Here is a 21,478-nt window from a genome sequence, read left to right as displayed (position 1 = left end):
CGGTGCGCGGCACGGCGACGCGGACGGGGAACGGCGGGGCGGCCGTGGCTGCTGGCTGCCTGACACCGGCTGCCTGACACCGGCTGCGGGGCCGCCGGGCGCCGGTTCCTTCATTTGAAACGAACGTTTCTCTGTAATTTTCACGGGCGTGCATCCTGGAAGGTGAAGCTCCACGCCGAGCAGATCGCGGCTTTAGGAGAAATGCGGTGGATGCGTTAGCGCCCGTACCGTGTTCATGACACGGGTTTTTACAGGCGATACCCATCGGCAGAGTGCCGCACCGGGGCCGCGTTGGCACCACCTGCACTCCTTTGCAGGCTCCGCCGAAAGCCCCGCACATCGGCACGGTGCTGCGGCAGCTGCCGAGTCCATCGGGTCCGTAGCATTTTAATATAATGGTGTTACGTTAAAGGCAAAGGGATTTGCACTCTGCGCTGGCATCCAGCAAGGGCCTGTGCTCTGCGCCACCAGAGGCTCGTCCTGCAGCTGCCCCCTGGAAGCGGGCTGCAGGACTTCCAACACCCGAGTTTTCCCCCGATTAACCAGGAAACGGGGTGAGGGGCAGAGGTGGAAGTTGCAGTCTGTTTGCCTGCCCTGGGTATGTGAGGTTTGCTGCCGTAGCGGTGTGTGTAGCTGCTGCTGCTGCTTTTGCATCACAGCTTACACGTGGCATAGAGGACCCTGTCCCTTTTGGACAGATTTGTTTTCTTCCCAGCCACGTGTTTCTGACATCCCTGTGGAAGAAAACAGCCCATCACCCCAAACATTTAACTCTCAACTTGTAAAGTTAAGAGAATTGGAAGTACCATTTACGAGTGCAGCCAGGCAGACCACCCTTCTGCAGCACCTTGTTCCTTCAGACACACAAAATGTGAGACCACTGCAGTGCAGCTGTCCCCGCAGCGTCACTGCTGCTCGGTGAGGCCCGAGCCAGTTTTCAGCACGTTCTGTCCCCAGGTCCCCTCAGGGCAGCAGCAGTGTGTGGGTCACTGCACTGAGCCCTCCATCCTGCCCCAGCTACTGGCTCTGTGCAGGACAGCCCTGGGCAGGCGGTGGGGAGAGCTTTGGTTCCTGCAGCCCCCAGACTTCTGCCTCAAAGATCCCGCCTGGACGTTTCCTTCCCCTTGCCCCTTCCCCACAGCTCTGGCTGCAGGCAGCGAGCAGGACCAGTGTTCTGCACTAGTCGGTGTGCAGCCAGCACAGGCCCCATTTGCCATCCCTGCAGACATGATGCCGTACCATCCTTAGAACGCGTGGTGGAAGAAATTACCGTTTCCTGACGTTATTCTACTTTTGATGCTGCAGTGGATGCTGATTGCTTCTTAGTTATTTAATTTTGTGAAGATGTTAGGGCTCTGGAAATCCACCGCTCTAAATCCTGCTGCGTTATTTCCACTTTCTGTATTGGGATCGGTTTTAATTTTATCAAATATAAATAGCTTCAAACGCAGCTTTTACTCATCACAGCTGTGCTGGGTCAAAAGATGATTTTGAAGGTGGATTTACACAATCAGAAATCGATTTATGTTTAATTCTTTATGTCGGAAGAAATGATGCCTTTTCTTGCACTAGCCCAGTTTTATTTGTTGTTTTATTCAATAAAAAAACATTTCCCTCCCGACTAGTGAAACATCCTTACTTTAACCGAGAAGGGTAGCATATAAATTCCATATTTTCAATCCTACCTTTATTTTCTTTCTAATAGTTCTATAACTTCTGGCAGAAATGGAAAACTGTCCATCACTTTGGCTGCTTTTGTAGGTTTTTCATCTTAAAATTTCCTGTGTTGTGCTCCTGGCAAGAGCACAGCAGAAGCTTGCATTTCTTGTTCTACAATACGTTTGTTTTCCCTTCTTTCACTGTTAAGAATGCAATGGTACTATTTTTCTTTAAGCGCTATACTGAAACATTAAATGTTTAAAAAAATAAACGCTGCATCTGAACTTTGCTTTTTCAGATGCTATTCTGTACATATTTTCTTGGCAAAATAATTCAGTTTCCTTTATTGATTATTAATGTAAGTCTCATCTTATTTCTTGGACTGAAAACTTAGGTGCTTAGCACCCACATCAGCCCCGCCCTGTAAGGGTAAAGGGAATGGGGCAGGCCTGGGCCTGGGTTTTCCCTGCTACCACCTCCCAAACCCAATCCTCCACCTGCGTCACCAGTTAATTACATAACAGGGCCGCATGCAAATGACAAAATGCAAGGCTAATGGATTTTCCCCTGAGCACCTGTTAGTACGGTCTTTTCCGCTTGCTACACCTTCCAGCGCCGGGCCAGAAACCTCTCCGTCAGCGTTCTCCTCAGGCATCGACCACCTGCGTGATTAACATCCCTATAACGAAGCTCATCAGCGGAGGACATTGAAAAATGTCTGTTTTGTTCCCTCAACGCGCCATATGTACGGGGGTTTTACTTCCCTTCTCCTGATATTTATTCAAGTACACCAGGATTATTTCTGAATTATTCATTATACAATATCTGATTAGACTGTGGCTGTGCAGGCTCCCACTGCTTAATGAATGAGCCATTAGCCCTTTGCAGATGGTGCTATCAGCAGCTATTGGAGCGCTGTGTGCTCACCTGCACGCACCCAGCGCTGCGAGGAGGATGCAGCTCGCTGCAACCGCAGCCGAGCGCCGGCGCTGCTCCATGCCCTCCTCAGGAGAAGTTTTTACTCTGCCCTTTCTGACGCTGCACGCGCCTTCTCTCATGGCTGAAATCCTCCACACCGGACAAGAAGGAGAGAGTATCTTTGCAACACTAAAGAAAACACAGGTGTGTCAGAACAGGCAAGCCTGCAGCCATCGCCTGGAGGTGGGATAAGAAACGCCGCAGGTTTGCAGAGTGACTCTGCAGGACGACATGAACAGCTCAGTGGGTTTCTTCCACTGCCAGTGGTGAGCACGGGGCATGCCATGCCGCACAGCTCCTTGGCTCGAACAGTGCCCACTGTCCTGGCCATGAAGGCCCTGGCACTGCTGCATGCACAGGGGGAGGGAGGGAGGTAGTTCTGTGCCTGGTGAGCGTCATGTACCCCACAACAGCCAGCCACAAGCTGTGTGAAACACTCCTGTGGTAGGCAACATGACTGCCTCCATAACGTGTCCCCACGTGGTGTGCCGCACCTCTCGCTTGCTCTGCCCAGCCCTGCAGTCACACCTCTCCCCTTGAGCGTAAAGGGGAAGAAAATGCAGACGGCCCAAGGGCCAGGAGAGGGGATGAGCCGGCACAGGTCCGGCCCTGAGGGCTTCGACACCCAGGGCGCCCACGCTCCTCGCTTTATCGGCCTGCCCTGCCGCAGATCTGCTCCTCCTCCTTTGTGTGGACGGCAGGTGGTGGGGCCCTGCTTCGTTTCGCACAAAGGAACGAACGGGCGCAGTTGTCTCGCTGCAGGTGATGGCAAGGCCCCGTGGGACGCTGCGGGCCCATTGGAGCAGCAGGACGGCCGATACCGCTGCTGGGACATCCATCGCTGTCACCGGGGACAATGCTCGGTCTGACCGCACCTGCCACGGCCCTGACGAGATTGTGCTTAATGTCAGCCTGTGTGGGGAGATTAGGAGCAGGCCGTGGGCCTGCACGCATTGTCCGCGGGGCTAATCCGCTGCTGCAGGTCTGGAGCAGCCTTTGTCCTCTCTGCTCTCACGAGCCCATGAGGCCGCGGTTCCCCAGCGCCTCCGGGGCCTCAGGTGTCCACATAGGGGCCTGGCCCCTAAAAACACCTGAAAGACCAAATAGCTTCTACATAAAGCGATCACTCTGGGCTTCCTTCATGGCAAGAAGCACCATTTGCTCCTTCTGAGCTACTGCGCTACGTTCTTGAACAGTCTTACCCACAGTGTTTCCACATCAACAGAAGAAACAACAGTCAGCGTCACGGGCAGCAAACTGCACTGCTGGGCTGGAGCAAGATGCTCCACACAGAGGCAGCCATGCTTATACGATGCAGTCAGCCTGACTCTGGAAATGGGGGTTGGCAACGGGCTCTGGGAGGGCAGAACCCACGGATGGCACTGGCACATTAAGAGCAAAGCAAAGGAGGCTGGAGCCATATGACCCTTCTGTCTCTGCCTGCAGAAAGCCACGTGCATCCGTGGGACATGGTGAAGTGGCAGGAGCAGGAGCTGGTTGCAGAAAGTCTCTGTTACATGCGACACGATTCAAACTTGTTCTTCTGTTTGTACCACTCCCCTCCCTCAAAGGCACCAAGACAAGCTGAGCTGTCTCGGGAGCAGGCTGGTGGATCCCAAGACAAGGAGAGGATGGCCCCAGCAGCAGGAGACAAGGCAAAGGGATCAGAATGTGAACAGAGACAGAGCGAGAGCCAGACAAGAACCTGTCCCTGAGCTGAGCCCCACACCCGTGTGCTGGGGACACATGAAGCAGAGCGCCCGTGCCATGTGCTGGGCCACATCATGCCCCTAGCACTGGGGAGAGGGGCCCAAAGCTCACAGGAGAGTGGGGATGAAGACACCCGTGGGAGCTGTGGGGCCAATAGAGCACGGGGGCCGTGGGGCCCAGGGCACAGCCCGGAGGGCCTTCATCATTCTGAAAGAGAAAATAACCTCACACCCTTACCGTTACCCATCTGTCCACCAAAGATGGGTGAAAATTATTCTGTTGGTGAGTTATTGGATTGTGATAACAAAAGAGTGGTAAACAGCAAAACCTGATTTAAGCCGTGCATAGTCTGTCAGACCAACAAGTTCACACGCCTCGGTATAATCTCTATAAGCAGAGAAATTGGTTGGACCCCTGCTGAAAGCCTTTCTCTATGACTCTTCTGAGGGAACAATGCAAATAATTACACAGGCCTGGTGTGCAAGAAATAGCTTAGCTTCAGATAAGGCAAAAATTTACATTTTGCACCGCATGCATGCAAATAATAATCCCGGCAGCAAAGTCAACTGCTCGGAGCTCTCCAAAAATGCCCATCCTACATAAATAAAATCAATTCTAGTTTGTGATACGTCAGAATTCTAATTATCCCTCGTGTGCCTTATATCTACCACAGCTCAGACACCTTCAGATCTAGCAGGCAGATGGAGTTTAACAGGAAATATGACATCAACAGATGCCACTACCTGGCTATCTTTGTTCAGTCTGGGAATAAATTGTGGGGTAAGGTATGAAAACATGTTTTCTTATTGGGCCACCATCTGCTAACTTGAGAAGCTGCTGTCACTGATGACTCAGAAGCATTTGTATTTGCAAAAGTATTACTAATATAATTCTCAAGATAGCTATTATACATAAACTTCACTATAACAACTGACTAGCACCGAGATGACTGCAGGAAGAAAATATTGCAATAAGAAAAACTAATGAGTCTAAAAGGAAAATTGCTTGGAACAGAATTAATTGAGAAAGGGCAATCACTTCTCACGGCAATCTTCAGAAAAACAATCTGATGTGTTCTCCTTTTCTACACTATCCTGTTAAGAAAGGAAAACATTTGTTGCTTGACCATAGGCAGCACTTGGCAGTTTTGGAAGCAGTCTTCACAAAACAAACAAGCAGTTTAATGCAGGTGTTTGGTTATCAGCGTTTGTGAAGCGAGGTGCGAGATCATCACCGCTGTCGGTGCCGGTCTGCAGTAAAATCAGTGTTTCCAGTGACTGTCCCCTGTTATTCTGCAGCTCACGCAGTAACGTGGGATGGTGGCATGAACACACCCTGGGCCTCTTCTAAGTCTCGCCTATCTCCAGCCTTTCCAGCAACACGAGCAGCGCTGGTACCTTTATCATCGTTCAGCAATTTTGATTCCTGCTGAGCAGAATGGGACAATAATAGCAGCTCAGTTTTAAATATTTAATAGGCTGCAGAAAGGATTTATTTTCAATTCACCAGCTTAACACCAATCTCCAGTGGTTTTGGTGTTGCCCTGTCAGGACAAGCAGTGCCTCAGAGAGCAGTAAGCAGCTCTGTAATTCAGCCTTTGTGATCTTCCTGCAGGCTCCCATGCCTGAACCCTTCAGCACGGCACTGGCAGCTTTTCCTCTCCTTCAGCTGTCTGACAGAGCCAATGCTACGCTCCCTTGATCAGCTCTGCATTCAAAGAGAACTCCAGCACTGCTTTCCTCACCTCGCTCCTGTACAGCAGCGATCTCCCCAGGAGAGGCAGCATGGCACCTTCTTTGCACAGATCAATGCTAACAGAGAAGTTCTAAGCAGCTTTTTTTTTCCAGACGGCATCACTGGCAAGCAGCACTGCCCGCCTTATTGCAGCCAGCGCATCAACAACGCACAACTGAGTGCGGGCCTGGTTGCACTCAGGGAAGCGCACCCACCTCCAGATGCAGCACTCTGCTCTGTGTGGTGCATGGGGAGGAGCAGAGAGCACAGGCATCCCGAGAGCCGTGCAGCAGAGCAGAAAGGAGCGGGCTGCCACCAGCCAGCGTGGAGCCTGGTGCTGGGCCGCGAGCACTCGTCCCAAAGCCACGGTTCCCAACCCGAGCTGCACAGCTCTGTGTCTGCTTTTCAGGACTCCACAGAAGACAGAAGTCGTATTTTTTTTATTGTCAGAAATCTTCACTCCTTCTCCAACAGCCACATCTCCCCTGAGAGATCTTAGGAGCAATTCATCATCCTGGAGCGTTTGGCTGGCAGCGCGCACACAACGCAGGGGGGCAACCAGAAATACTGACTCACGCTTCCTAGACACACTGCAAAAAGGACCACCCCATCTTCCTGACAGCGCCAGGAACACCCTATGGCAGCCATCCCAGCAGAACTGTGCTCAGCACAACACTCAGTTGTGCCGTACAGGCACAGTGCAATGACTGTTCCTTTCTCATAACACTCCCTTTGGGGTATGACAAAGTTCACGTGACGCAGCAAAACCCAGTGCCATGGATCTGGAAACAGAGCGAGCAAATAGTTTGCTTCCGTACATCTCGTCAGGGAAAAGTGTGTTTTAATATGTCAGGGGCTGCTGCGTTTTGACCAGGACCATGCCCCTGAAGACGATACAACAGGAATGTCTTCTGCTGTAGTGTCCAACAAGAGTCCTCCCTCTGATTTATGCGCTGCCAAACCCACTCCACCTTCAACCAGCAAATCACGGACGTGATTGCAATGCAGCGTGCAAACAGCTGCAGTTCTCTACCTGCTGGGACAGGTAAGTGGCTTGGCACAAAGCACAGCTATTTTCTGATTAAATGAACCCACAATTTCCATTACGGCCAGGGATGACGATCTAGTGAGTGTTCCATGTAACATGATTTCCTCCCAGTGCTGGTTTTGAAGCAGTTTTCTGTATATCTCTAAGACAGCCATAAAAGTAAATCCCACAAAAAGTTGAGAACGCACAAGTCAGCATCTCGTAGGTACTTTGCACTTCCTTGAAAGGCGGCAGCGAGTCTTAGAGAAAGCAAACAAACAAGAAAAAAACCACCCGCTTTGGTACTTTCTGACAATCTCAAAACGTTTTTTAGACGTTACCGCACCGCTCCACAGCACCTCCAACACTCCTGGCACTGAACGGAAGGGAAAAGAAAGGAGCAGAGCAAAGCAGGCACGAAGACAGGAAATGAACAGAGCACAGCCCTGGGCCAGGTTAAATACTGTGAGCGCTGAAAACAGCACATTCAGAGGGGAACAGACGTGAGCAGCTCCAGCTCCGTGGAGGTCAAGCAGAGGGGTACCCACAACAGAGGCAGCTGCAGGATGACACATGCATCCCGTTACATGACAGCAGGAGAGGATGCCAGAAAGTGGAGCTGAGCTGCCTGATGTGTAGAGCGATGAAATAAAGCCTTACCACCGAGCTACGTCATCGGAGGGCCCAGGAAACACATCTGGGCTGTTTGATCGTGTGCCATTCTGCACGGCGAAGACCTTCCATGCTAACTTCAAGTGACTCTGAAAAACAGAAGCGGAGTGCTGGCAAAAGGACTGAAATTATTTCTACCTGAAGACATGGACGAGGCAGTCCTGGCCTTTTACTCCTGTCCCCGCTGCAGCGCTTCTGAGTGATGGAGGCACACGCAGGGTGTTGCTGTGGCAATGCACAAACTGTGGCCTCGTGCTCCCTGTGAATGCCAACAGCAGCAATGGGAGACAGCAGCTCTTCTCATCAGCTGCTAAAATAAGCCTGGTGTGAGTGAACTGCAGCAGTGGTGCCTTAGAAATCTAGTAAGTGCTCAGTTTTTGTAACATGAGCGTGTTCTTACTCCATTCCCAGACAACTGCAATTATTGCGGCTATGTGTAAACAAACAAACAAAAACAAAACTAAAGAAACAAGCAAGTTCCCAACCCCTTCCCACACCTGGCACCCTAAGCCTGTCCCCAGCGGATAGGAAACGTGCTGGAGATCCCACTGTAACTTTCCTAACAGTGAGAAGATCTCACTGAATTGGGATTCTGAGCATGGAGGGAGGAACAACGCCGAGCATTTCCCTGATGGCTGGGATATGATGTGCCGGGATGAGAGCAGCCCCGAGACTTAATGGATGTCAGACCTGCTGAAGTGTTAATTAGCTGACACAGAATGAAGACAAATAGGTGATGGATGAGCAAAAGCAACACCTACACACAGCGAAACTTGCCCTGACATGGATGAGCACGCAGTGCAGGTGTCTTTGATGGCCAAAATGAGACAATTTAAGGACGCTCAAGGTACAAAGCTGTTTTACCCGGGGCGGTAACTAGCAGATCTCTATAAACAGCATCACAATTTTACAGCGCTGTTCAGGAGCACTTTGAAGGAGAAACCCTCTGCCCTGCAGAACTCAGGCAACTTGGGGAAGAGAGTGAAAGCAGGCGGGCAGAGAAAGATGCTCGCCCAGGACAGCGCCGTGTTCTGCTGCTTCCATCAGCGCTGCCGTCCCTCGGCCGTGTCTCGCGGCGCAGCGCTGCGTGCCAGCACTGCCTCCTGCGGTCACAGCCCTGCGCAGCGCACGGGGCTCGAACTCCAAACCCGGAGCAAGCGGAGCCCGAGGCGTTCATTTCCGAGAGCGTTCTCTTTGCCCGCCTGTCCTGCTCCTGTTTCTCTCGCTTGTTAGAAACGGGATCACTCGCAGAAGTTTGGTGCTTCGTTAACAGTGGTTTCTTGCATTCGAATGAGCTTCTCTTGGTGCAGAGAGGGGAGGGAAAACGGAAAAAGAGCACTGGCCATTCCAGGACAAGCCTGAGACGGGCTGGCACCCATCTGGGCTGCCTTAAACCCCGTCCTCCAGATAATTTCAGCTACCAAGAGACGAATGCCTAACATAACTCAGTAATACAAAAAGGTACAGCTGTGGATAAAGCGGACGGGATGTTAACTCAGCAGATAATTCGAGCCCGAAATAGATGTTACGCTCACACCATCAGCCTCCAGGAAGACAGAAACAAAACCCCGGGGCTTTAATTCAGAGAGGGCACCGCAGCCAGAGGCAGCTTCGGCAAAGGCCTGGGTTTCGCCCCACTGCCCTCCCTGGGATTTCAGGGCTGGCTCATTTATGTGTGCTTCACTTTTAACGTTTGGCCAAAGGAAATTCTCAGCTCCTGCACTCGTCCTCCAGAACCAGGATGCTTTGCCCTCAGCACCAGCGACCAGAACACATGGAGCGCATCCTAAGGGGGGGTGATACCGCAAGGAAACGCATTTCCATCACCACTCCCTTCTTCAGCGGGGCTCAAATGACAGCGATCTCCCCCACAGACCCTACAGCCACGGGCTGAGCTTCGTCACGCAGCCCGCAGAGGTCTCCTTCCCATCCCCACGGTTCGCGACTTTCTCCTCACCGCGTTCAAACCGTCCCGTTTCCAGCGCCTCGGCCACCGATCGCTTCCTCTGCGCGGGGTGCGGGCGGTAACACCAGGTGACGCTCCGGACCGCGGAACAGCCGGAGCTGCGCGGCTTTCTGCCGCCAGGGGGCGCTGCGCTCCGCTGCGCTGCCGGCTGCTCGCCGTGCCACGCCGCAGCTCGGCTGCTCCTGGGCGCCCTCCAGTGCCGCGAGCAGCGGAGCTTCTGCCTGCAAACAAGCAGGCAAACGCAGGCGGGGGGCTTTCATATCGGACTTCCTGGAGATTTCTCAAGGTAGACGGACAGAACGCGGCTGGAACTAGCTGGGATGCCTCGCGAAGGGATGAAGTACCAGCAGGAACGCTGGGGTAGCAGAAGCTAGGTGTGGAAACCAGGATTTCCCTACACTAAGCACGGAGTTAGAGAAACACGCACAGGAGCAGGGCGCAGGGGAGTTCACCTCCGGCTGAAATTTGCAATGCAGATCCACCCTTCTTGTCGAGGGAACTATTTCTGCTGCAAGTTGTTTCAATACAGAGTTGTTTTTTTTTTTAACTAGGAGGAGTAGGAGAACACAGCAACTACACGTGCACAGATAACCTCACGGACAACAGTTTATTTCAGGCGTAAGAAACAAAGTTCTCATACAAAGCAGAAAACGGTGGCAAAGTACCAACTCAGTATTACAGTACCGGGACATTCATCGAGCTACAACTTTAATTTATAGGTCAACTGTGTACTGCATAGGATAATTAAAGCACGGCGCGTACGACTCGTCAATAAATATTTCACTGCTCTCCGAAGGAGAAATCAGAATCTCATATACAGATTGCTTCAAGTACAGCTGTCCTTTTGGAAACGACGACGTGAATTTCCACGTCCACGTGCCCGCCTGGCAGCACAGAGCAGGCGAGCAGACCTGGCCCGCAGTGCGTACTTAGTTTTTTTTTTCTTTCCTAAGATAAGACATTATTCAATGATGGGAATCTTAATTAAAGCAATACCACTTAACAGTATTACCGAGGAGAGGCTCCTACCCGCATGTGACAGGTCTCTGGAAGGGTGATTACCTCACCCCTGATATCTCCATGCTCTCAAGGCATCAAGTCTTTTAAAGACCTAATAAAACATCAGCGTTCTCACACTCTACCCCAGACACACATAGCAAAGTAAACAAAACATTAAAAAAAAATCGGAGTCCTTTTTGAGCAAACTATACCATCTGAACATGCAAAACAGTTCAGCGTGCAGAACAACCCTGTCCTGAATACAGATCAAAAACCTCGGCGCTGTCTGAAGTACAGGGCAGCTGGCCCGGGCTAGTTCCTTCTGCCCTCTTTGGTCAGTGCATAGTACAGCACACGGGAGCTGCTCACCTGCCCTCCAGCACAAGGCCAACCGCCTTCCAAAGGGGCCCAGTGAGTGACACCAGAGGCTGTGGGACCTAGCAGCTTCCTTTTGACATCTGCTCTAGAGAGAACAGAACTCCACCTTGAAGCCCCAAAGCGAACGTGCACACGCAGAGGCTGCAGGGCAATGCACGGCAGCTCAGGCACTGCCGTGAAGCCAGCATCCAGCACAGACTGCACGTGAAGGAGCTTTACTCGTCGTGTGTTTGGGCATGCTGGAATCATCACCTTGGGTTAGACTTCCCCTTCAACCCCTCTACTTGAAAGAATATGAATTCTTCCGGCCTGGGAAAACAAAAAACTGAGTGGGTTGTTTGGTTTTTGTTTGCTTGTTTCAAACACCACAGTAAAGCCATGGCTTCTGTCCAGGAACACCATCCCTGTAACTTCAGCCTGAAGAACCTCACCGCTCTCATTCGTCTCACCCATTCGTTCTGAGCTCTCAGCACACTTTGCTGCTTGATTAACACAATACTTTGCTTGCTAGGAACAGGCACTTTTTCACCTCACATTTACTGCTCTTCCAGAACAGGAAAAGACCACCCTTCCAGAAATGCAATCAGCAAAAACCTTTTGGGACACTAAAGAGCATCACAATGAGAACAATGCACCATGGTACGAACCCGCGACCTTCCCTCCGACTATTCATAATCTAGTACCTAAGACAAAAAAAATTATGTTTATGAGCTCAATTCCTCCTTCCATCCTCATTTTTGTTTTCCTTGCACAGCCTGACACCTGCCAGTTTCTGCCAGACACTGGGCAGAATGCAGCAACAGCTGCTTATGAGCTAGATCCTAAAGAATGAAACGTCAGTGACTGATCCTAATGCACACATGTGGAAGAACAGACACTGAAGCTTGAAGGAGAAAATTCTCAGCACCGTAATATCAAAACACCACGCTTTCACTTCTGTAAAAGCTCTGCCTTTGTTTACTCTGTGTCATCTTATGCGCTCAACAGGAGGTTGTTCCAACACGTTAAAAACACCAAACCTTGTTCTAATGCAGCGTGTACAAAGAAGGCCCTGGATGCTAAACAGAGGCTGAAGGGAAAGGTATTATTTATCATTTTGGGGCTAATGAATTTTTTTAAAATCACATTAAATCATAGAGAAAATGGAAATTCATTTTCCTGCTTAAGTCTTGTCAACATTTTTTTTCCACTGATGGCTAGGCACGTTTTTTGGTTGTTTTTTTTCTTTGCACAGAACAAGCATTTCCTCTCTAAAAACTGAGTATTTATTTACAAAGCACTCGTTTACAGTAAATCTTAAAACTCCAGTAGGTACTGGAGAAGCAGCAGCTGGGAAGATTCAAGGCTTTACTATCAAGAGAAACTCTGGCACCAGAACCTGGCTTCTATGCATTCTCCCTTTAACAGAGGTAGGAAGCTCCCTCCCAGAGATTCACGACTGCCTCTGTTCTTTGGCTTCTTGACTGCTGGATCATGGAATAGGAAACTGAGGAGTGCTTTCCCCCCCGCCCCCCCCGGTTTCAAACCTTTAATGGTAGGACAAAAACCAAAAATCATGCCTTTTCATTCCCTAAATCTATCAGTCCAGTTTGGCTTCCTTGGATCCGGAAGATTTTCCCTGAGAGCAATACGAACCAACCCAAGTCACAGCCTCATTCCCAGTACCAACTCTACACTCCCCAGTCCCTTTATCCCCAAGTCTCCAAAATCCAGAAGATGAGTGAGCAGCATGGAGGATCTCCTGTCCAGAATGGACAAGAATATCTTTCTTGAAGACATCACAGCTACTGCTGCTTAGACAACCTGAGGCTGTCGGAGAGGAGGAATTCCAGTTCAACAGTATCATCGGTGGTCTCTACTGGTACATTACTCTTTCCTGCAGGGGATGAGTAATTCTGTACTTCATGTCTCGAAGCTAACATTCTTGAAGTCCCATTGCAAGAACATGCCTCTAGTTGTCTAGTGCTGCCTGGGCAAGTGCAGTTTGGATGGTAAGCCCCTGGGCAGGAATTTGGTTGGCAAGGACTAGGGAAGTAGTATTTAGTTACCACGGGACTTGATTCTACTTGACTGTGAAAAGGATTATTAGCCACACAACAGCTCTGGAGACAGTTATTTTTGAACCCATGATGGAGGCCTAATTTAGCAATAAGGGGCTTCCCAACATTAACTTCTTTTCTTTCATCCATCGTATCTTCTATTCCTGGATACTCATAGTGCAAGCAAACAGTGAAGATCAAGTGTTCCTACAAAAAGTAAAAGAAGAGGAAAAAAGGTTATACTTCTTCCCCAAATAAACAATACAGGAAACATTTCAAGAGGCACATCCTACCAAAAGAGAAGACTAACCTCTTCTAGGAGCTGAAGCCACCATATATTAGGCAAGCCTGGTAACCACATCAGCTAATACATGAAAGGTGGAGGCTCCAGAACAATGCTGTTAATATTCTTAAGAACTCAGTGGGATTGCAAAAAGGAGTCTACTCATCATTAAACTCTTCCTGCAAACTCTGCCTCCACCCACAGAAACCGCAGAGACATACTCAGAGATCTCCTACCTCCACACACTTTTCTGAAGTCTTTTTAACACTGTTACCCTCGTTTTCCTCTTTGACCCACGTGAAAGACATTAGCTGCTTCTATCACACAACATTATTTTCATAGTTCTAAGGGCTAATTACCAGACTTACAAAGGAGCCATACATTTCTTGCTAATTCAAAGTTCAATTTCCCTTTACTGCTTCAAATTCCACTAACAACTCAGGTGAACCAAATTAACCTGTCCCTGCGCAGGACGTGCAAATAGGATTTCTGAATCACGTTGCAGTCTGGGTGCCCGAGACATCAGGCAGGCTAGAAATTCTCATTTCCCGTTGCTGCAGGCAAACACAGCAGCAAAACCACTTCGCCTCCTGCCTCCTCCAAACCTTTTAGAGAACAGAGTAAAATTATCATTCTGTCCTCTTTACTGCCTAACAATACCTCAAAATTTTACCGTGGACCTCCTCATTTGATTAATACTTGCTCATCTGTGAGTCTTTATTTCTAGAAGCATTTTTATTGCACCACCTACCAAGAGCATTTAAGATGCCAAGTAATGCCCAGCTGAGATATTCACGACACAAAGATACAGAAATAAACTTAACAATGCTACCACAAGCTGAAGCGATAACCTTTCAAAAACTACGTGTCCAAGAGTACAGCTTGGAATCAAAGTATGAAACATTCTCAACTCCTTCTAAAGACACTGTGAGAAGCTGCCGTGTTCCAGGTCACATTGTTACCGTGCTACAAGGCACAGGAACATCTCCATGATGTGCAGGAGGTGATGTTCACAAAAACAACCACCTTGTCAAAGCTAGATATTTTCTATGCCTAGAAAATACAAAGTGCCTTGCACAGTGGTACCAGGACTGCATATACACTGATTCTCTTTTATTTTGTAGTCCCTAAAATGTTGCTGTTCATGATTTTTCCTTCTAAGAACCTAGGATTTAAATCTGATAATAAATTCTGTACATCTCCAGAACATGTCACCTATCATATGCAGACAATACACAGCGAGCTCAGCAGAACTGCAAAGTAACAGGATTAATTTATGCTCCTGTAAGGAACAATTTATATTAACCTTTAGCTTTTGCAGAGAACTTAGCCTGGTGTAGAGGCAGTGTTTGGGAAGGTCCTTTGATACTAAATAGCTTCCAGTTTCCTCAGGAGTTCCTTTATTGGCTTCTTTAGGATCCACATCCAGGTCCTATTGCAAGAAAGACATGAGAATGCAGATGAAGGTACAGAATTTGTAGACCATTAAGCAGTTAAGAGTAAGGTGGTTTTGTTTTTTATTTTTAATAAAGTAAGCACTTGCTTCTTAAAAGGAAAGAAAACACCAAGATTGGATTACTTGCAAAAGCTGCTGAAACCACTGTTAGTCACAGAAATCGTTTGTTTAGGTTTCCCTCCTTCCTTTCAATTCCTTTCAAATTTGCTGCAGTACCACAGCACTAATTCTGCAGGCTACAGAGCCGTGTATTCATCACGCACATTAATTCAAAAATTTTATTCTCAAAAGTGTCCTGTTTAACAAACATCAAAAAGGTCTTCTGTTCCTAAGGAACTTCCAGTTTCACTCTTATCCTTTGCCATCAAAGAGATGAGTGATGCTGATTAAACCAGAAAGAAGACCACACAGGTGCAAGTAACTGCAAAAATAATTTCTAGGAAGTCCTGGATGGTAAGGTAGATGTGCCCCATGTCCAAAAAAAGAGCTACTGACATTCACTCCTTTAGTTAAATAGAACTACTTAATACTAGGCAAACTCTCCTTTTTGTTGAAGATCACACAGACACATTTCCATGTGTTTTTGTATATGTACGGACACCCTGATGACAGCACCTGGTTTCAATAATTTAGAATCACTTTATTACAAAGGGTGCATTTGATTGGGACAGACCCGACAGTTCTCAGCTTCAGTGGAGGGAGACCATCGAGTCACCTGCAGGAACCACTTACAAGTGCAAAGTCAGTAACGTAGGCTCTGCAAACAACTATCTCAGGTGGTTTCTTCACTATTCGTGTGTAGATTATCATGACATTGGAAAACTCTGCTGCAAACCCCAGCTGAATCTGAACGCCGCATTTGAATTCCAGATACATGCTTTCTGGAAGCTCTGCAAATAAATAACAGGTAATCATATTCTCAATAAAATTATGTATTTTGCTATTTATTATTCTTTTGAAATATTAGGAAGTCTTGTAAGGTATATACAGGTTTTGCCTCCTGCATTCCCTCTACTTATCACTCACAACATCATTCTGAAGCAGCTCTTAGAAGATAACAAGGGAGCAATTTGCTAGGTGCACTCTCAGAAAGTGACAGACTGCCACAGAGAGCTGATTTTTCAATGCTACATAGGTTTCTTTCTAATCTTTGTGCAGCTAGCAAGGTAACAGTCAATGCAGCTATGATACAGCTTACAGACCTAAGAATTTGTTTTTATGTACATCCAGTCAAACCACTAAGGTCAATGCAGTATCTTATACACATAAAGCACAGCTATAACTTCATAAGGAAGTTTGAATGTGACAGCAGAGCACATTTCAAGTTAACAACATAAATTTCCACCATCTGAACACACTAATGAAAATTAAGATAGGACTGTGCATTTCTTCAATTTCTATTCAGAACTGCAGCTTAGGGACTAGAGATAATCAGGGACGTACATCCTCTCGTTTTGGAAGGAGCTGTTTATTTCAAGTGACCTAACACCCTAATGCACAATTCCTATAATGCCAGTAGTTTCACCTAGAGGTAGATCATACGATACCATGAGCTTTGGCCCACTGTAGGTTCCTTGCCATGGACTCTGCAGAAGATATGGTTTGTTGAATGGGATCAGATAACGCCCTTTTCTCAGACAAACTGCTGCGGATCTCCAAAGCTTGCTTGCCTTTGGTGAGGTGACACTTGCCCATATCTAAAAACAAGATGCAATATTTCTCTCAAAATCATCGCTGCTGAAATTTTATCTGAATTAAGTATGCCGCTGCAGTGTTGTGTGGCTGCTACAGATATGACAGGGTAAGAACTTCCACGTCACCTTGCTGTTTCAGAAGGATTCATTTCTCAGTTTTTGGTTCATGAAGTGCTGTGGGTTGAGCCCAGCAAGTAGCTAAGTGCCACACAGCCCCTACTCCCCAGTGGGATACGGCGGGGAAAGGAAGAGTAAAAGAAAGAAAACTTGACAGTGGGGATAAAAAAAAAAAAAAAAGAAATAATAATAAATAATAAAGAAAGGAGAAGTGGAAAAAGAGGAAGAAAAACAAAACAAGTCATGCAAAGGCACTCACTCATCACCACCCCTGGGTAGACCAACGCTCAGCCAGTTCCTGAGCAAAAGACAGCTAATCTTCCTGAACATCTTCTTCTCTTTGTATTGCCAAGCATGACTGTATATGGTATGGAGTATCTCTTTGGCTACCTTGGGTCATCTGCCTGGTTTTGTCCCTTCCCAACCTCCCACACATCTCCAAATCTAATCACTGTCAGGCAGAACTTGAAACAGAAAGCCTCGATGCTGTGCACTGTTCAGCATTTACATACAGAACCTCTAATGCTGACAATCCTTTGGAAATTTTCCACATGCACACCAGTGCACCCACTAACCCCTGATATCTGGTAGCACTCACACTGGTTGTCCTGTTGCCTGATGTAATTTTCCCTCACACTGCCAAATGCACACACACAAGCTGACTGAAGCAACCAATGCAGACACTCTTCTTTTGATGAGATGGAACTCACAAGCAGCTGGAGCTCTACACGCTGTGCCTGTATTTTGTTTAGTCTGCTCTCAGATCTGTTACAGACTACCAATTCCATTTCTTAGGAAATATCTGCCTTCTGTATTACCTCCCTCCTCACCCTCCTGTCTCCTTGTTGGGACAGATTTCCACTCTACGTCCCAACTGAAGATGCCTTCATGTTTTCCCCTGTGAGGGATCAATCCTTCACTCCGAGTTCAAGAATGAGGTGAGTAATAGGACACAAGTCAGGATATCTACAGCATGTGACATTAACCCGACAGTACAGGTTACACAGTAACAGATAACATTTAGGAAAAATGGGTGTAGGCAGAATTGTGTGTCATATTCTAATGCAGGAGCAGTGAGCATAAATTGGAAAAAAAAAAAAAAAAAGGAATCTCAGAGAATATTAACCCACTTAAGAAAACCCAAAGGCAATGCCAAAAAGGATGAGGGAAGTAGGAGGGTGAGGAGAACATTTTTGGATATTTGTTCATTGTAGAATTTGTAAACCTGTTATCCTAGATGAAGAATTCATGGGTCTGTGGCCATTACAAAATGTAAGTGGGTATCTGTTCTACCCTTCAATGCTGAGGCTGATAATAGGAAAATGTGGGATAATGGTTAGAGATAGTGTTGATGTTTTAATGGATGGATTTTGAGTTTCTTTTTCCTGCCAAAACATTAACAGTTAGAATACTCCAGGACACAAGACGAACGTAGGAAAGGAAAAATACTGGCATCTGATTCAAAACAACAAGTTTCAGGACCAGTAGCTTAGTGAATCTGAGCCTAAACACAGCAGCTAGTGAGCAACCAGTGGGAAAAGGATTACTGGAGTAGTTTTCATGGACAGCTCCGTGTAGAAGACTCAGAACAAAGAAGGATCACTAAAAAGCAGAATATAACATTGATTTGTTACCATATTAAAGAAGCCCAAATCCCTGTATAATATCATGATCTTTGGTATCACCTGATGCTTGATAAAAGCTATTATTGTAACAAAATGAAACACGAAATAGCTTGAAGTAGTGTAACACATCAGCCATGAGAAGAATTAGTTAAGCAAAGAAGTTTTCAATAAACAGGCTGAAAAGATGGTTAGTGTAGTAAGCTGCAATTCACCTTCAGCGACCTCATCAAGCAGCACTGTAATCTTCTTGTCTTCCAGTAGACGCTCCTTCAAGAACTTCATGAAAATCCCATTGGCCAACCCCGACTGCTGAATTTCAAAAGCTTCTGCTCCTTGGCACCTGAAATCACCAATATGAGACAATGAAAAAGACAACCAATGCAGCAGCTGTATGATTAAGATCAACACAAAGACAGAAGGAGTAAAGTTACGTTTGGGAATAGGGAAAAGAAACCCTCTCATTGAAAACCAGCTGGTGCCTAAGGACAACCTGCTCTTCATATTCATTTGCAAACAACTCATCCTGGGAAGATTTCACTCATAACCAAACCACAGACTGAAGGTGATGCTGAACTGTTTGTGTGAGAAGCTTAAATTTTTAGTAGAAGACTTCACTAAAGTTGTTGGCTATTTCCATTCAATAGCTGTTACACATGACTTGAAAACTAATAAAGAGAGGTTATACAGATTTCAGCATGAGTAACCTCTTCCAATAGCCTCAATCCAAGTGTAACTGCTCTTCAGACCTAGAAGGAAAGCAAGAAAAGCATGGGACAATCTGCACGCTGCTCTTAATCTCTCTCACATTTTTTCCATAAATTTAACTAAATGCAACTTAGTAGAGATTCGTACATTTCTACACGTAGCCTTTACAAAAACACTGTCCAGCAGTTTCAGTTTTGCTGAATGCAGTTTTCTCACTGGCACTACCTTATATCTGAATGAGAACAATAAATATGGGAACCCATTTCCACTGTGAGACTGTGGAATGATTTGAAGAATGAAGTCAACAAGATAGTCTGAGGATACCAATATAAATTACCGGTCTCTTAACACAATAGTTGGTATTTTCCATAAAAGATTAGCTATACAATCTCAATAGCCTTCTTCTGGCCTCACAATCCCAGTGGCATAAATAGGAGAAAGATTTCCTTACGTGGCATATCCAAAAACAATGTTGGCGGTAACCTTCAGAGCATCTAAGATGAGAATCGTATCATCGTATTCATTTCTGCAATAAAAAAAACATGAAAACATTAAAAGAATGGTTTGAGAATTAATATAATAATAACCAACACTACAGCTGTTCAAAATATTAGAACAGTACAGTTTAGAAACAGTACTTCTGTCCGCCTACAATTCCAGAATTAACCTTGGCAGCTAACGACAAAAATCAGGACCATGAACATTCCTCACAAAGACAATGTAAAGAGACAGTCCAGCATCACCCATCATTAAGCAGTATCAAGTTCAGCTACAGTCTTTGCAAAAATGACTTCCAATAACAAGACATTTTATGGTATAACGGAAACTATATGAATTCTCTTAATCAAAACACGTCTGTAGAGTTAATTTGAGGCTAACGCAGCAGTATTTTCACATTTCACATCAGATTGTGAAGCCGAACTGGGTCACTGGCATTTCATCAACAGCGAAGTTTAGAGGCTCTACAAACATTAGAGCAGTAGCAGTTTTCAATTATGAAACATCCCATAGAGATCAATTTTCAGACGTGCTGACAGAAGAGCTAATTTCAAGTGCAAGTTCATTGGGGCATAATATTCTCTTGGCATGTTTAGGAAAAAAAAAAAAAGATGAACCGGTTGATATTTAAATTCTAAATTAAGATAAAAGATCCTAGCACAAGATCCATGCCTCTTAAGAGCTCTAAAATAACTACTTCACTTGAGCCCTTCTGTCAAATTAACGTAGAATCATAGAATGGCTTGGGTTGGAAGGGGACTCCAAGTATCATCAAGTTCCAACCACATACTTTTGGTTGTGGATTCTCCTTTCTTCCTGTGATGATAAAGGTTAATAGCACAGGGGGAAAGGGGCATTTTTCTTCTTAAAGATGCCTAATTTTGCTTTTACCTAGTAACCACTGACACTTAAAAATTTTTAAACAACAGTGGAAAAAAATAATTTCATTCACATCAAGAGGTTAGTATCTACATACGGAAATGAAACTCTAATCACCAGCTTCATGTATCAGGCCAAGGCCGAAGGCAAAGTCATTCTCTTGACTTTAAAATGGCTCAGGTGCAGGCTGTGATTTTTCAGAACCAGGAATGTTCAGATCCCCCCCCAGCTTGAAGTCCAGCGTTCCCTCAAGATCACCATACCTTTTCCGACACATATCCAGTAGGAACACATTGAGTCCTGTCTCTTTTTCCTGCATTAGCTTGAGGATGTTCTGTACACACAGGCAGTTTGCAGATCGGTAGGGATTCGGAGCATCAATAGGAACCATGAAACTGTTTCCATAGTTTTCATAGCCATGGCCAGCATAGTACAGCAAACCTGAGATAATAAAACAGAAACGGCTGAAAACACAGCCCAAGAGTACAGTGGAAGATTCCCATCAATTTTAACACTGTCAGAACTTCATGCTCTGTCCCCACATTAAGTCTGTGGGAGCCTGAGATCCTTCAAGCTACTCCAAGTGTTTCTGGTACTGATAACGCTTTTGCTAAGACAGGAAAGAAGTGAAGGAGAGGAGGAAAAAAAAAAAAGGGCAAGGTCCACTTCACAACTTCACAATAAGCAGACAACAATTAAAATATTTGCGCTCACGAAACAGAATCAATTAGAAATGCATATCAATCACACGCAAAGACAGCTAAATACTCTTCAAGTGCTTCAAGTAGAGTTATGACCTCTAACAGAAATAACGTTATCTCCTATATATAACTCACAGAGAGACACGAGGAACCGTGCCAACTGTAAACAGCTTCTCCACATGTGCAACTACAAAGCTTTGTGTAGGGATCAGTGCACACAGAAAAAGATAAACCTGAAGAGTTTAGCTGGATTTTCTTCTGTAATTCTGTAAAAGATGCTGTCCCTTTTGAAACTTTTTTTTTTTTTAATCTTACTATTACCACTGCTAATTTTTAAAATTCATTGAACTGGGGAAAA

The 21,478-nt window shown here is 46.4% G+C and overlaps 1 protein-coding gene across 4 annotated transcripts in view; it reads right to left on the bottom strand.

The window, feature by feature from the left end:
* MALT1 (MALT1 paracaspase) overlaps positions 10,335–21,478 on the bottom strand; it is a 32,161-nt gene continuing 21,017 nt past the window's right edge. For all 4 annotated transcript variants that reach the window (XM_021380128.1, XM_021380130.1, XM_021380131.1 and 1 more), the window contains 7 exons: positions 20,683–20,860; positions 19,494–19,568; positions 18,550–18,677; positions 16,449–16,598; positions 15,634–15,791; positions 14,752–14,877; positions 10,335–13,369 (listed from right to left, as the gene is read on the bottom strand). In XM_021380128.1, coding sequence (XP_021235803.1) covers positions 12,908–13,369; positions 14,752–14,877; positions 15,634–15,791; positions 16,449–16,598; positions 18,550–18,677; positions 19,494–19,568; positions 20,683–20,860 — 1,277 coding nt within the window. In that variant the 3' untranslated portion in view covers positions 10,335–12,907. The remainder of the gene's footprint in view (positions 13,370–14,751; positions 14,878–15,633; positions 15,792–16,448; positions 16,599–18,549; positions 18,678–19,493; positions 19,569–20,682; positions 20,861–21,478) is intronic.

This window comes from Numida meleagris, chromosome Z (genome assembly GCF_002078875.1).
Source record: "Numida meleagris isolate 19003 breed g44 Domestic line chromosome Z, NumMel1.0, whole genome shotgun sequence".
NCBI lineage: Eukaryota > Metazoa > Chordata > Aves > Galliformes > Numididae > Numida > Numida meleagris.
Note: the sequence above shows the minus strand (reverse complement) of the source record. Positions and strands in the feature narration are given on the sequence as shown.